Here is a 14,915-nt window from a genome sequence, read left to right as displayed (position 1 = left end):
CCCCCCCCCCCCCCCCTTTCTTGATGACTAACTCCCTTTAGAAGGACCTACAGCTTTGGAAACAGTGTAATAGCATATATCTGTTACTAGCCTGAGGAATAAGGTGTTTGCAAGAGGAGATGATGGAAAGAAAGATGCTCTGGAGTTTAAAAATTTATTTTAAAATGAAAAAAAGGAGTCACAGTTTTTCATTGCTTCCACAGAAGAAATTGGTTTAGACATATGAGGTTTTCTTTTCCATATAAATGTTTTAAGTACAGCTTTTGAGCAAACAGAAAAGGCAAAACTCAAAATACAAAGCAGCCCACTTGACAGTTGCATGTGGAAGCACATATCCAGTCAATTTTTTCAAGGGGTTTATGGTGGTGTCAGTGTGACCCTTTCATTTTTCTTGCAGAAAAAGATTTACAAGTACAAGAAGGTGCTCAGTAACCCCAGCCGCTGGGAGGTGGTGTTGAAGGAGATCAGGACGCTGGTGGACATGGCGCTGACGTCTCCGCTTCAGGATGACTCTATTCACCAAGCACCACTGGAGATTGTCTCAAAACTGCTCTCAGAGGTATGACCTCAGCAGTGTTCCTGCAAGACACTGTCGCATTTAGAGGAGAGACAAACAGTTAAAAGTTTGTGGGTGGGTTTCATTTTAACTGGGCAGTCAAAATTCTGCCTTTGAGTCTGCTTGTGACTTCTGCTGACTTGCGTGGAATTTATACTTCCTGGGGAGAAGGAGAATTTGACCCATGTTAGGTAGATTTCTAGAAACAAAACAAAACACAGTTCTCTTGAGCCTTTTTTTTGTTGTTGATTATTTATGGTAAATTTATTATGGGTCTGATTCGTGTCTTATTTCAAGTCAATGGTAAAACTCCCCTGGACTTCTATTCCATTGGCTTTGTTTGCGTGACTAATAATTCTTGTAGCAATATATATATACACACCAATAAATTCATTGTGCAGCTATTCTGTCAAAGAAAAATATTTTCCTTCTTCAGAGATATCTATCCTCCTTTTATAGCATCTATTTCAAATGGCTAACTTTTCATGGACAGGAAATTTAATGCCAAGCAGGTTTTTAATGTCTTAGTTCTGATGTACAAAGATTTGTGATAAGCAAAAAAGTTGCTAGTTTTTTTTTCTTGCAGCATCTTAGCAACTCACAACTTTGTAACTTCTGAATGGATCATGCTGCTGAGAAAGCCAAAAGCAAACTCTTTTGCATAGGTGGTAGCATAGCTGACTTCCAGTAAATTTATTGGCTTTTACTGGTTCCATGTTTGAAGAAGGAATTTCAGGAAAACTGCAGCAGTTAGTTTGCTACCAACAAATGGTATACAATGCCACAACAATCCTTTTATTAATTTTCTTAGAAACATACAGCCTGTCTTAAGAAAACATTTTAAAGAAATGTATCGCTAGCTTTAATTTTCCGACTGATTGAGACCTTCTGTGGCATCCTGGTGTTTGTATGCTCAGCTTTCATGGCTGGGGTGGCTTGAATCTGAAAGTGCTGACGGAGAAATGGAAGCTTGCACAACCCCTCATAGCAGATAGTATACCACCTTCTTTAAGAGAATGATTGTAATTTGATTAATTTTATTCTGAAAATAAGCAATTGCAGTCTTGAGCCTTTCTGCTTGTGTCTGGTGGTAGCTAAGAGGACTGTGTATGCTGATGTGCCAACTCAGAGTATTCTTCGCTCATTCATTTCTTCTATTCAACTCTTCCAGAACAACAACTTAACCACTCAAGACCACGAGAGCATTATTGTGGTGAGTATCTTTCTGTCAAAATCTGAGGACAAATCTGTATTGTTTGATAACACTTCTGTTAATGCTTGCCTCTGCCCCAGTAAAGTACAGCAAATATGAAAGCATTTCCACCAATGATGGTGAACTTAGGCAGGATCAAACCCATTTGTTCTACTGTTTTTTGTGTGGTTTTGTCATTCCTCTTTTCTTGTTTCATAGATGAGTAAAAATAAAGTTTCCTCGTCAACTTGTATGAAACAGCACAGCATGTTGAGGGTTAATCATCTCCCAAAATGGCCTCCTTACTAGGCTACACAGCGCAATGTTCATATCTATATATGTACTTTAAATAGTCAAAAAACATCATTTCCAGATGTGCCCTATAAAACCCGTAGGCTTAGTAGTTTCCTGAGGGGCTAATGCTACCATATACAGAATGTCTCCATTGCTGATGGTATGTGAGCAAGTGATTGTTTTTGTAAGTGTGGATATGTGTATGTGTCACTGCAGTTTAACCCCCTGCTTACTTGATTTATAAAAATATCCTCTTCAACTTTTTTCTTTTCTGTAGGTTGCATTTATTTAGACATAGAAATAAGTGAATCAAATGGCAGCTCTCTTCCTTGTGCAACAAAACGTAAAATCTCAACAATTTATCAGAGAGATGGAACTTGGTTCCCCATCACTGTAATTTAATTTCAGTCACTGGCAATTTCCAGGAGATTTTCCCAGTGATCTAATCTAGAACCTCACCACCACCTGACTGTATCACGTCTCCGTGACTCTTTCTGCAAAATGGCAAGGTGGCATGTAGCTGCCAGTAGGTGTGAATTGTGTTTAACTGCTGCTTAGAATACCATTTTAGCTGGAATCATTCCCTGAGATAAGTTTCTGAAGTGGCATTTACTTTTTTTTTTTTTTGAGATCTGCTATAGCTTTCATTTTACTCTAGTGCCAAGGGTAATTCAGGCCTCCAGTTATAACCGGTTGTTTTGGGGGAAGGATTTTTTAATAAAACATGTAAGGTGGCGCTGCTGTGAGCAGGGAAGTTGGACCAGGTGGCCTCCAAAGGTCCTTTCAGCCTATGTTATTCAGCAATTCTGGGTGATGGCTTCTTGAGTTCAAATCCTGCCCTTCTGTAGGTTGTGCTTGAACCATTAAGGAGATGGCAGTTTCTGGGCATTCAGAGCTCACTGCCGATACACAGCTAACCTGTGCTATTCTTAGGAAGTGTTGCAAATACTGTGTATTTATGTAGTCTCTTAAAAATACGCAGTGATTTGCCACGCAGATGGAACCAGCTTTCCTTCTCTAGACAGTGCTGTAACAGATCAATATTACAACTGATCCCTTCCCGGTAAGGAAGGGGAAGCACGTGTTGCCATAACTGGGCAACACGAGACAGCAGGTTTCTGCTTTTAACCACAGCACGCATGAGGAAAATATAGGCTGTTTTCATGCTGTCACTCTTCCACACTGACTGTACAGGTGGAGCCGTGACCCGCTTGATAGTGTCTCTTGTGGTTATTCCCTACGTTCAGTAAGGACTGGGCTGAAACAACAAAGCTCATTTTTCTTAGGCTGACAACCAGCCCGTTACATCTCTGATGCAGTGATCCTCTGGCAGTTGCCGGACAGGTATAAACACTTGGTGATTTTGCAGTACATGGCTCCCTGTGGTTTGGCAGGTCCTATAGCAAACACTCCAAAAGATGGATTCAAGGAAGATTTTTAGCTCAGGTGTTGGATGGGTAACGAGGATATTCTAGTTTCACTGAATAGTGTCGCATTCTCCATCAGTCCACTGTTGCCGGACCGGCACCAGAGGAAGAGTGAACAGTTGCAGAAGGAGGGCACACGATCATGAACAGAAACTTCACAAATGTTATGTGTAACCAAAACAGATCTTTGCAGATGTGCTTGGGTTTCGTTGTTAAAAATCACATTATTCTTGACCTGTTTGTGTGTGGAAGTGGCTACTGTGAAACAGTCATTGCAAGCAGACTCACTGGGGCTGAAATCCTTAAGGAGACCAGCAGGTGAGCAAAAAACAAAGCAGGCTGCCTTAGTAAAACTCCAGATGCCATCCAGATAAAATATCTGGTGTTCAGCTGCTTAATACAAAATGTCCTAGCTGCTGTGTTTAGAGTCTTACTTTTAAATGGGTACTGGGAATCCCTTTAGCTCAAGACTGGAAAAGCCCGAAGGCACCATCACATAGAGAGAATGCATTGTTCTAGTACCATTTTCTAATTTACAAGGGAAGTAACAACAACGTAAGTTCATTATACCCTCAGTGGCAGGTATGACCTCTAATGTATTTACCGAGTGTAAGCACATTGGTTTGCGTAGCAACAAAGAAGGAATGGTTGATCTCAGCCTTCACAAAGTTAGATGCTTGATTTTGATTAATAGGGTCCTCCAAGGTAAGAACAGTGCTATGTTACTTTTAGTGAGTTATTTCTCACAAAAAGAGCTCAAACTCTTTTAAAAAGGATGTGTGTGTTTGTGGTGTTCTTCAGTTTTTTCTTTTTGAGAGATGGTATAACTGAAACAGTGAGCCAGATTCATCCTTGCTGTTTTACATCCTAAAACAATTGGTCTGCTCCTGTTTTCATTTAAACCATTATAAAAATTGTACTCCTTTGCTGTGTTTTATGTATTTACACTGATGTAGTTTAAAGCAAAATTTTCCAGAGGATTCATAGCAGAGGTGTGCTTGAGCTTACGCCTAAAATAAACACACAGCCCACCTCTAATTTCTCTGTTGGCGCTTTTGTCCTTCTTTTAAAAGAAGTGAGCTTTTTATTTTTTCCAAGAAAAATATTTTCCTGCAAAATGCTTACTCCAGGTGCCGTCCTCTAATCAAATTTTTCTCTCTCTTTCTCTCTTTCTTTTTAAAGGCAATTGCACCTTTGCTGGAAAACAACCATCCTCCTCCTGACCTCTGTGAATTCTTCTGCAAGGTATCAGAACAGCTTTGCTTTCTGAAATCTCGTAGTTGTGTATGAGTGTAGTTCTTTGAGGGGGTGGTTGTGTTTTTCTTTAGCTCCTTACCTCCTGCCCAAATTGATTTCAGTGTTTGGTCAACAACCAATGATATTGGAATAGTTAACACCACCATTATGAGAAATAGATCCATATCTTTAGTACATCAGACTGCATAGTCCTGATACTCTGTGAGAGTTAAAATCTTCAGACTCCCACACCCCAGTCTGGGTACAAGAGATGTTCTATTTAGCTAATGCAAAAATCATTGGAGTCACTGTGTTCAGATGAGTTGGTAATGTGATGCACAACTCAGCCCTAATGGTATTATGTAATTGGGTAATGGCAGTGGGAAGATCATAAGGACCCATCCTTTTTCCTGGTAAATCCATGCTTGTGCTGCATTTTGCGTCTTTTCCATAAACTTCTGAGTACTTTGGATTGCAGAGCTTCTGGATTTGAAAATACTACTTTTCCTCTAGGCCTGTTTGTGTTTCAGTTTCAAGTCTGCTTAAATTTGCTTACTGTTGACTGGGTATACATTTGTCAAATGTTCTGGATGCTGCTTATAATTCCCATCCAGAGTTATTCATCAGCAGCTTCTTCCTACAGAAATTAATTCAAGTTCCAGGAACTCCTCTGACTGTTGCATTTTTGTAAGCCAGTCTTAGGGTCATATCTAGCCTTGGACTCAAGGCACTTTTATTCCTGGGTTTTTTTGCCTTTGGTCTCCATCAGAGGTGGGCACCTAATTATCTTTAAATGTGTGCGATGGGCTGTGTATAGTTGCAGGAAGGGAAACAGGTTATGGACTTTTCCTCCTCAGATATATTCAGAACTGAAATGGACAAGGCTAATGAGAAGGCTAATGTATCTTCAAAATTGACCCTGCCTTGAGTGGGGGGATCGGACCAGACGACCTCCAAAGGTCCTTCCCAACCTAAATTACTCTGACTGATGCATTATGATTGTATGTTTTAGCCTGTGATGGGAGAGTGGCTTGTTGGTACCCTCCGAAATCCACCACAGGTTTTTAGCCTGGATCCCAAGGAAAGGAGGTCTGTGCCATTACACTGCCTGTGTCTAAATATCTTTTTGTCCCCAACCCCTTTACTTTTAAAACTGTTGGCAAGTTTCAACCAAACAAGTCCCAAGATACTAAATTTCAGTGAGTTTTGTGAAGGATAGGCAGTAGGGAAAGGAACTCGTGTAGTTCATGAGCTCCCATGGTGTAACCTTCTATTAGATGGCAGCAAATCCATGGGAGAGAGCAGTGTTATGAGTACCTTAATCCCAGGGAAGATTAATTTAGCCCATGGATCTTGTTAATTTCGGGGTAATCCATGCATGGGGTGTGAAGCCAGAGGAGACCCATCTTCATAATTTCTGCAGCTTACAAAACGACTTGTTGCTCATTACAGCACTGCCGAGAGCGCCCACGGTCCATGGTTGTGATAGAAGTGTTCACACCGGTGGTACAGAGGATTCTCAAACACAACATGGTGAGTGCACGTGTTATGGGAACTTGGTCAGTTTGGAGAAGTTTTACTGTGATACCTTTCATAATTAGCAGCTGCTCTATTGCCTGTAATGCACAAAGCACTGTGATATCTAAATCTAACCCCCCAAACTGTGAACGCTGCATGTAATTGTGTGTTGCTTTATAAATGCAGAACTAAATAAGCATTCAGTGGGACTTTCAAAAGCATCTAAGCAAAGCCCTGATTTGAGGAACATTTCTTTTGGCAGCAGTGCCAGCATATGCAGCTTCAGCTCTCTCCCACCTGGCTTTTGGCTCCTTATTTACTCCCCGCATGCCATCCTTGTAGTTATAATGGTTTAAAATCAATTAAATAACAAAATCAGAATAGGGACTTTGTTGATTTTGAGCTGAGGCCCTCAACATTTTTTCTGTAAGACACCCCAGCTCTCTGGATTTCCATTTTTCTTTAGACTCATGTCCAAGGAATTCTTACCTAGGTTTCCCAAATTTCCTTATGCTTTTCTGCTATTCTTCTTCCTTCTCGTTCCAGGAATCATGTATTCTTGTCATTTTGTGATTGCTCTCTCCCAGGCTGCTTTCTCTCTTCTCATTGCCGATCAATTCCTTGCTAGTGATTGAAATAAATGCTAGGACACTGCCCTGCCAGCTTTGCTCTCTCCACCCCATATACCAGATTTCCCCCCTGACCCTGAAGATATTCTTACATGATCCATATTCCTTTCCTAAGAGAGGTCTGGGTATTTACCAGCCCTCCATCCTTTGTGGCATATTAAGTTTTCTGCCATAGTTTTTAAGTTATATGAAGAAATTTTACTTCACAATGCTGTGGCAGGGTAACAAATAAATAAAATAAAATATTTAAGACAGTTGACTTGGCTGTGATCTCAAGGATGGGTCTCATACCTCTGTAACTACACAATCAACTTCTTTTCACTAACTGATACAATTTTAGAGCCCATCCGCTGTCCTGCTGTGTACAGCATGAAGCCAGTAGAAAACAGTTCGTATTTCTTATTTTTACAACAGTATTATTACTTAACTCCTTGAGTTTACAGAACGAGGTAGAAAACCCAAGGTGGCAAAAAGGTCATATTCCTGGCTCTGTGCCTGCACTCTGCAGACATGTAAACATTTTTGAATATTCTGTAGTGTTCAATGAAATATTCTGTAAATGTTATTCTTGGATTCTGGACTGATTTTTTTAAAGCATGCAGAGCTCTTGAGGGGTCTCAAATAAAATCTAAATGCATAGTGTAATGCTTGTATTTGGTTAGCTTCAGAGAATTGGGTATATTTACCATACTTAACATTTGCAGATTGAAAATCAACATGTCTGTACTGCAGCGTGTAGTCAGAGAATTTACGGTGTCATATATTAATTGGAGTGGATTTGGGCACTTTACTGCTCTCCAGGGACTTCTGTACTGAATAGTTTTTTAGAGAATGCATGTGTGTGCATGTAAATAAAGTTATCCTTTAGGGGGACAGTGTTGTTGACAGCAAACTTCATAACCTTAGGAGGCCTTATTACACTGTGCTTAGAGCAGGAGACCTAGCTGTCTGTTCCCACCTTTGCTGCTAATTTGCTCTGCGGTCTTTGATAAGTTCACGACAAGTTTTGTTGCAGTTTCCCACTTACAAGAAGGGGAAAGAGTGCTTCATTTATCTATAATTTTGAAATTTCAAAAGAACGAGGATGGCTTTTTGTCTTGCTGATACTACCAGTTGCGTGTAGGACTGGAGACTATTGTATGCTGAGTTGTTTGGGGACTGCTCAGCAACCTCTCAGTACCTTTGTATTTCAGCTGTTTGTAGGCTCAGTCCAAATGTTGGGGGGTTTTTTGGAGCAAACAATATTGATAGTGTGTATTGTAATGTACCTGGTATGATGACAAGGTATCATATTATATTTAGAGAGATATTTTATTTTAGAGTGGTCAGCAATGACATCCTCTTTATGATCTCTTGGACTTTCATTCTAACTTCAGTTAGGACAGCTACACAGGCTGAAATCATAAATCGCAACTGCAAAAGCTATCTTGCAAGGAGAGTTCATGAAATTAAACGGCATCAAATGATATACGAAGCACATATGGTCTCATGCCCTTGAACCAAGTGTATTTGCACCTGCCTGAAGGAGTTGTTAGAAGTTTAATGATTTTAATTGTAATACCAACTGTGGAATCGCCCACAGACCCTTTGCTGGGTGAAGTTACCAGGTAGCCATTCAGTACTAGCAAAGAGTGACACTTAGACTTGAAGGAGACATTGTTCTGCCTAGGCTTGTATTCACATTTTTGGTAATTTTCTTTAGCTGTAAAACCTATGAGATGTTAATATAGGTTGTGCTATAGAAGTGCCTGAAATCAAAATAACTAACAGAAGGTTTCAGTGCTTTGGGAGTGTATCTTCCCTTTTACAGACCATCAGTTCGTTACCACTTGTGGCATTTCTTTAAAATTTCAGTTGCCATTTATTTTTTCAAGATTACTCTTCTTCCACAGCCAGCTGCTTGAGGGATAACTGGGAGGGCTTGTTTGTCCTCAGTGGGCCTTGTTCACCGCTTGGAAATTTAGCTTTGTAGTTCTGTAACACCTGTGTAATAAGGTTACACCTGTGTAAATGTGAAGAAATGTGCTGTGGAATAACACTCACCAGACAGCAGATTTTACTCCTTTCACATCTAAAAATAGCAGGTGATGTGAGGAGATACAGGATTTCAGTTAGCAGGTGCCTTTCTGATTGCAGGATTTAAAGAAAGTGACTGTTGAGCTCACCTTTCAAATTCACGTCGTAGCTGGAGTAAAATCCCTGGAGAAAGAACTGATCTCTGGTTTTATACTTGATCACTTATTGATCGCATGTCAAAAAAATCTTCTCTAACACCAGAATAGATATGATGTCAAACATGGAAGTAAAAAAGTATTTTTGAATTGCATTTCTAAAAAACTGCAGTTATGAGTGGAAGCAAAAATACAAAACAACAAAAAATGCATTTCAAAATAAAGGTATAAAGTGAAGTGTACAAAAGAAATGTAAGTGCAGGTAGGATTTTTTTTTTTCATTAAACACGTCTTTTGTTTCAAGGTGGGTGTGGGGGAAAGAGGAGAATTGGAAAGTATGTCGTTATTAGTGGGAAGAACATTACTTCAGCATGCAGTGATACTGTGCTCTTGAAGCTGTCATCATAATAACAAAGTGAATTCGGTTGTGTCTGAATTGATTTCTTTTGAAAACCCACAGTTTCGATATACATTGCAGGCATGTTTCACCGTCTTCACTGAGTCTCTCCTTTTTGGACAGGATTTTGGGAAGTGCCCTCGGTTGCGGCTGTTTACTCAGGAGTATATTCTGGCTTTGAATGAGCTGAATGCTGGAATGGAGGTGGTGAAGAAGTTTATTCATAGGTTAGTTACATTTAATTTATGGCATATTTCCAGTCCTGTGTACATGCTTCGCTGTGTTACTTCTCCCAGCTCTGCTCATCTCTTTACTGGCTGTTAAGAGTAGCTGGTGCTTTTTGGTATTCGCAAACAGCAAATAAATTAGAAGAGTCCATGAGGCAATGTTGCTGACGTCTCTTTTTTTTTTTTTAAACTAATTCTCAAATATGGCTGGGGTTTTCTGCCTAGTTACACACTGGAAGCACATGGACTTTGCTGTGTGTACATTCTTTTCATACATTTAGACTCAGTCTCTCTACAGAGAGATTTCTATTAACTTTAGACCACATAATGCTCGGTCATGTGTGAGATTTTGGGGGGACTGTAGAGATACCACATCAAATAAACTGAGGATGCAGCTTAGCCTTATTCATAAATAGGTCCATTGCGTAGGGATTTACAGGGTTTAAGTAACTCTCTGTTATGGCCCTTCTGAAGATTCCGCAAGGCTGTCTATCCAGTTCTGGCACCCCATTCTGTCTGACCGTTTTTGCCCACAGAAATCTTCCTCACAATGATGTCATCTTGGTTTTTGTTTTTCAGCATGCATGGTCCAACTGGACAATGCCCCCATCCCAGGGTCCTGCCAAATCTTGTCGCTGTCTGCTTAGCAGCCATTTATTCATGTTATGAGGAATTTATCAACAGGTCAGTATGAAATCCCAGCTGACCGCATGTTACTCACGTCCGAACCCATGGCATCTGTAAACAAGATTGGTGTGAGCATGGGTATGGGTATGTGAGAGCGTGTCTTCGTTCTCACTCTGCTCATTGCTAGCGTTACATGTGGGAGTTCTGGTCAATCACATGCAAGTTTTCATAGGTATGTGACTATATTTGTTACGCTTTGTATGCTTGAAAACCTGAAAGATGCTGAACCTTCATTCACTTGTACTCACTGAGGCATGTTTTGAGGCAGTGAGCATGGCAGTCTGTTATTGCACACCTTTGGCTCCCATGCTTGAAAATGGGGGCAGTGCTGGTGATGCAAGGAGCTTGGCAGTTCCCAGTACAGAAGTACTGCAAGCTGCAGTAACTTCCAGGACGAAGCTCAACAGCCAGATGCATGCAGATCTTGGCCACTGTTGAGATATTCCTCTAAGGCAGATTGCAGCCGTAACCAGCCTTTTTAGGCCAGCAGAAGATGAGAGTGCTCCACAAGAGTCTCTGGGAATTAAGCGCTACCCAGAGCAGTGTCCGTTTTGCTCCCTTTCTGGCACATGAGGTGTGTGTTACACCTAAAACAAAGGGAAGTGTAAGATCTTGAAGAAGGGGTTGTGTGTAAATCCCTGTGTATCTACAGCTTTGAACCTGAGCTAGTTTCACAATGCTGTCTCCATTATTGTGGAAAATTTGATTCCTGACTTACCGCAAAATAGATGCCGCAGTTCTTGACACATGAGCCAGTTTCCAGTAGACACTGAGGGTTCCCCTCTGCTATGTTCCCGGTTTGTTTATGCCTGTCTGACTTCCCTCATGGTAGAGCACGGACAGGGGCTACTTAGTGTCCAACAAAAATTCCAGACGTGAGGGCTGCAGACAAATGTCTGGGCATGTACTGTAGCCAGATACATACTTGGGCATGGATTCTGTTACAGCTTTGCACAACTTAGATGGGAAAGTTCACCTTTATACTAAACTGGCATGTCAATTAGAGTAATGACAAGCTCAAATCTTTGTAGAATAGGGGCTGCAGAACAGTCCTATTGGAGCCTTTTAATGTTTTTAATTGATTTCAGTAATCCGATTACACAGGAGAAAGCAATCCGGTGGGCTGGGGTGAAATGCAGTGGGAAATTGCAAAAGATCTCAGCTTCTCAGTGTTGCACTCTCTCTCCTGCTCTCTGCTGTTATGTCTGTCTGTTGAAATTGTTTGTTTATTTTTAAAATTCAGTCGAGACAATTCGCCAAGCCTGAAGGAAATTCGGAATGGCTGCCAGCAGCAGTGTGACCGAAAGCCTAATCTCCCCCTCCGCCTTCTTCACACAAGTCCTGACCTGGTCTCTCAAGAGGCCACCTTGACTGAATCCCGTCTCAAACCAGTTATTGTCACTTCAAATGAGATCCATGTGGAAGTGGAGCGCAACAACACAGCTAATCAGAAGATGACAGCCAACGTTGGCAATGACAGTGAGCCCAACCTGATTGACTGCTTGATGGTCAGTCCTACCTGCAGCACCATAAGCATTGAGCTGAGTGCCCAGGCAGACAGGATCCTTGGCTGTTATGTTGAAATACTCAAGATGCTGTGAGTAACTATTTTAAACAGCTTTTTGAACAATGTCACCGTAACAATGGGGGGCTTTTCCCACAGGCCTGTCATCTTTAACATCTGTGGCCAGCAAGCACATGGTTATAAATCTAACTCCAGCTCTAGAGAGTCCAGCCTTTGAAAGAGACATCTGGCACTGCCAATATGTTCTAAAAATAGCATTAGGAAGATGAAAACGGAAAGCTTATTTGTACAGTGAGCCTCAGGCATATTATAGAAGACGGGATGTTGTTGCCAGTGGTTTCTGTTTTGTTCTTGCCCACCAAAAAAAAAAAAAATCCATTTGTCTCCTCCAGGGCTTTTGGGATTGCCCGAGACAGAGCTAGAGAAGACAGGTCTGTGCTAGGCTCAGTGCCTGTGCAGTGATAGGCAGTGCTGCTCCCCTGGCTTCAGCAGGAGTTGGATGAGGTCAATGTCTTTCAATAAGGTGTTCTCCCTTCACATGTATGTAGAAGTTTCACGACTTGTTCAGATTTACTTGTATTAGAGTGGAGCCTCAATTTGTCGACCAGTTGCTTTGGTGCAGCGGACCTGCATTAGTGAACGAATGCTCGAATAGCCTTTACAAAATGATGGCTCCATGGTTTCCTGGGAGGCAAATCCTTTTAATATCTTCAAGAGGAATATAAAATAAAAAGTTTTTCAGGAAAAGCTTGTTTTTCTCCTCGATAAGTAAATGAAAAGGAGTAACGCAAAAAGTGGACTGCAGAATGGAAGCTTATAATAGGAGTGCAGTAAAACAACCCAAAACACCTTTGTTGACTTTGACAGCCAGCTCTGCTACTGAGTTGCAGTATGTCTTTGGGCAAACTGTTATGTTTCTACCTTAATTATTTTTTAACAATGTAAGACTTCATGAAGTAATAGTTGAGTTTTTTAGAATACAAGACACGGTGGGTGCAATTTGGACTCCGCATGAGCATGTGGCTACACTGAAGTCAAATGCAAATCTGAGTGTATACTCTCGAGGAATTAAATGAAGTCAAACTGCCGCGATGGAGGATTTTATGAAAGTTTTGTCCCACATTTTCATTTTTTTCAAAATACATAGTACCAATTTTCAACAGGATTCTTTCACTCACTGCAGAGCTGGCTTGCAAATACATACATAAGCACACACTCGGAACTGGAGACAAGACAGGTGAATCCAAGATACTGTTCCCATTAGATTCTTGAGCAGGAAGTTGCTGAAGGCTAATTTTATTCCCCCCCCCAGGCCTAGCCTCTTCTGCCTTTAAAATGTTTGCATTAAAAAAGCACCGCATCTGACTTTGCTTCATCTGGTGGCTTCTAAGTCTTCAGGCACCCAGGTGCTACATTAAATACATCATGTATTTATTCCTGTCCCCTTGACTCTAGACGTTTTCCATAAACACTGTGAACTCTCTCAGTCCTGATGCTGGCTTGGATGCTGACTCACTAAGCATTGATGGTTTTGGTTTCATCATGCAGCTGACATAGACTTATAAACAAATTCACGAATGGGCATGTTCTTCCTCACAGTCTTTCCACATTTTAAACATTTGATATACCAGGTCTCAATTCCCGTATAATTTCCTACACAAAGAACTGTTTCACTCTATACCTTAAAATAACATATTTTTTTGATGAGTTTGCTGTCTTTTTAAAAATCAAGCTTTTCAATAGCAACAGTGAAAATGGGAATCTGTTATTGTTATCGCACAGGTTGTAGGTGTGGAGCAGCTTTGTGCCCTTTTTCAGCTTGTACAATGGTAATTCTGAAGGGTGAAACCCACATGTTGTATATAGTGAAGGACCAGCAATACTGCAAAACTGGTGCAACTCTCCTCAGATTGCCTTGCCAGATTCCACACCCTGCTTGAGAAATCACAACCTATGAGAATGTAGGACAATTTCTAAGGCAGAGCCATGGCTCATATATATTGTAGCTCCGCTGATTTGGGTTCCCTTCCGTTCCTATTCATCCCTTGATTTTTTTTGACCTGAAAGCATTAATGCAGAAATGAGTTCTGCTCCTGATTCTGCCACTGGTTTACTAGGAGGTTTTAGAGAAGTCGCTTCTTTTTGTGCCTCAGTTTCTTTATCCGTAAAATATAGGTAAAGATATTGAATACTTTTTCAACTCTGAAACCAGTGATGGAAAAGCATTGTAGAAGGGCTAGTAGTTATTAATAAAAAAGAAAGACAACGCTGTTGTGATGCTGATTCCTTGCATGCTCAAACTCTTCTTGAACAAAGGCTTTCTGATGTACTGAATACTATTACTGTACTTTGAAAAACCAAAAATATGAAGAGAGAGAGTTGAAGAACATGCCGGTAGGAAGAAAACATTAATTATAAAACAACTGCTATCCAGGAGCTGAGCTCTCAGCGGGCAGTCACTAAAATAATGTTCTTATTAATAACAGTGGTAAGCCAAACATAAATAAGTTGCTTAGCATTGAATTTAATTGTTCTTTTAGGTGTCTGACTCAATATCATCATCAAAACAAGAGAGTCACCAACAATGATATCTTTTTTACATAATTAACTTAGGGCAACGGGGAGCAATTTCTTTAGGCAGATTTTAATTGTTGGAAGTCTAGCAAATAATTCTTAACAGTATCTTCAGCAGAGGACATTTTATTGTTCACCTAACTCCTACACAATGAGTGTAAGGCTAAATGAGCAGATTAGAAGGTTCATCTGTGTGGCTGTTATCATAGCACCAAGAACGTCTTTGACCCTTTTTCTAATGTAGTTGAGTAACAGAACACAACTATTGCATACTAAAGGAAAACAGAAAATCATGGTTTTAAAGAAGTTGGCAGATGACCCAAAGTCTGGGCAGATTTTAAAGGAGGCACAGTCTCTAGTGGAACATGGTATTTTTGTCCTGCACTCAAAAGTGGATCAAACTTCTGTGTCAATACTCTCTAATGCATTCTGGACTCTGATACTGTTATTGATGCCAGTCAGTGCCTTCTGAATGCTACAAG

The 14,915-nt window shown here is 40.6% G+C and overlaps 1 protein-coding gene across 1 annotated transcript in view; it reads left to right on the top strand.

The window, feature by feature from the left end:
- Positions 1-14,915, top strand: part of CMIP (c-Maf inducing protein) — a 67,562-nt gene that overhangs the window by 31,143 nt on the left and 21,504 nt on the right. The window contains exons 4-10 of the mRNA XM_009277336.2: positions 398-559; positions 1,728-1,769; positions 4,652-4,714; positions 6,158-6,238; positions 9,544-9,647; positions 10,227-10,331; positions 11,578-11,931. Of these exons, the coding sequence (XP_009275611.1) occupies positions 398-559; positions 1,728-1,769; positions 4,652-4,714; positions 6,158-6,238; positions 9,544-9,647; positions 10,227-10,331; positions 11,578-11,931 (911 nt within the window). The remainder of the gene's footprint in view (positions 1-397; positions 560-1,727; positions 1,770-4,651; positions 4,715-6,157; positions 6,239-9,543; positions 9,648-10,226; positions 10,332-11,577; positions 11,932-14,915) is intronic.

Source organism: Aptenodytes forsteri, unplaced genomic scaffold (assembly GCF_000699145.1).
Source record: "Aptenodytes forsteri isolate BGI_AS27 unplaced genomic scaffold, ASM69914v1 Scaffold50, whole genome shotgun sequence".
In the NCBI taxonomy this organism is placed as follows: Eukaryota; Metazoa; Chordata; class Aves; order Sphenisciformes; family Spheniscidae; genus Aptenodytes; species Aptenodytes forsteri.
The sequence above is the reverse complement of the archived record's forward strand: the minus strand, read 5'-3'. Positions and strand labels throughout refer to the sequence as shown.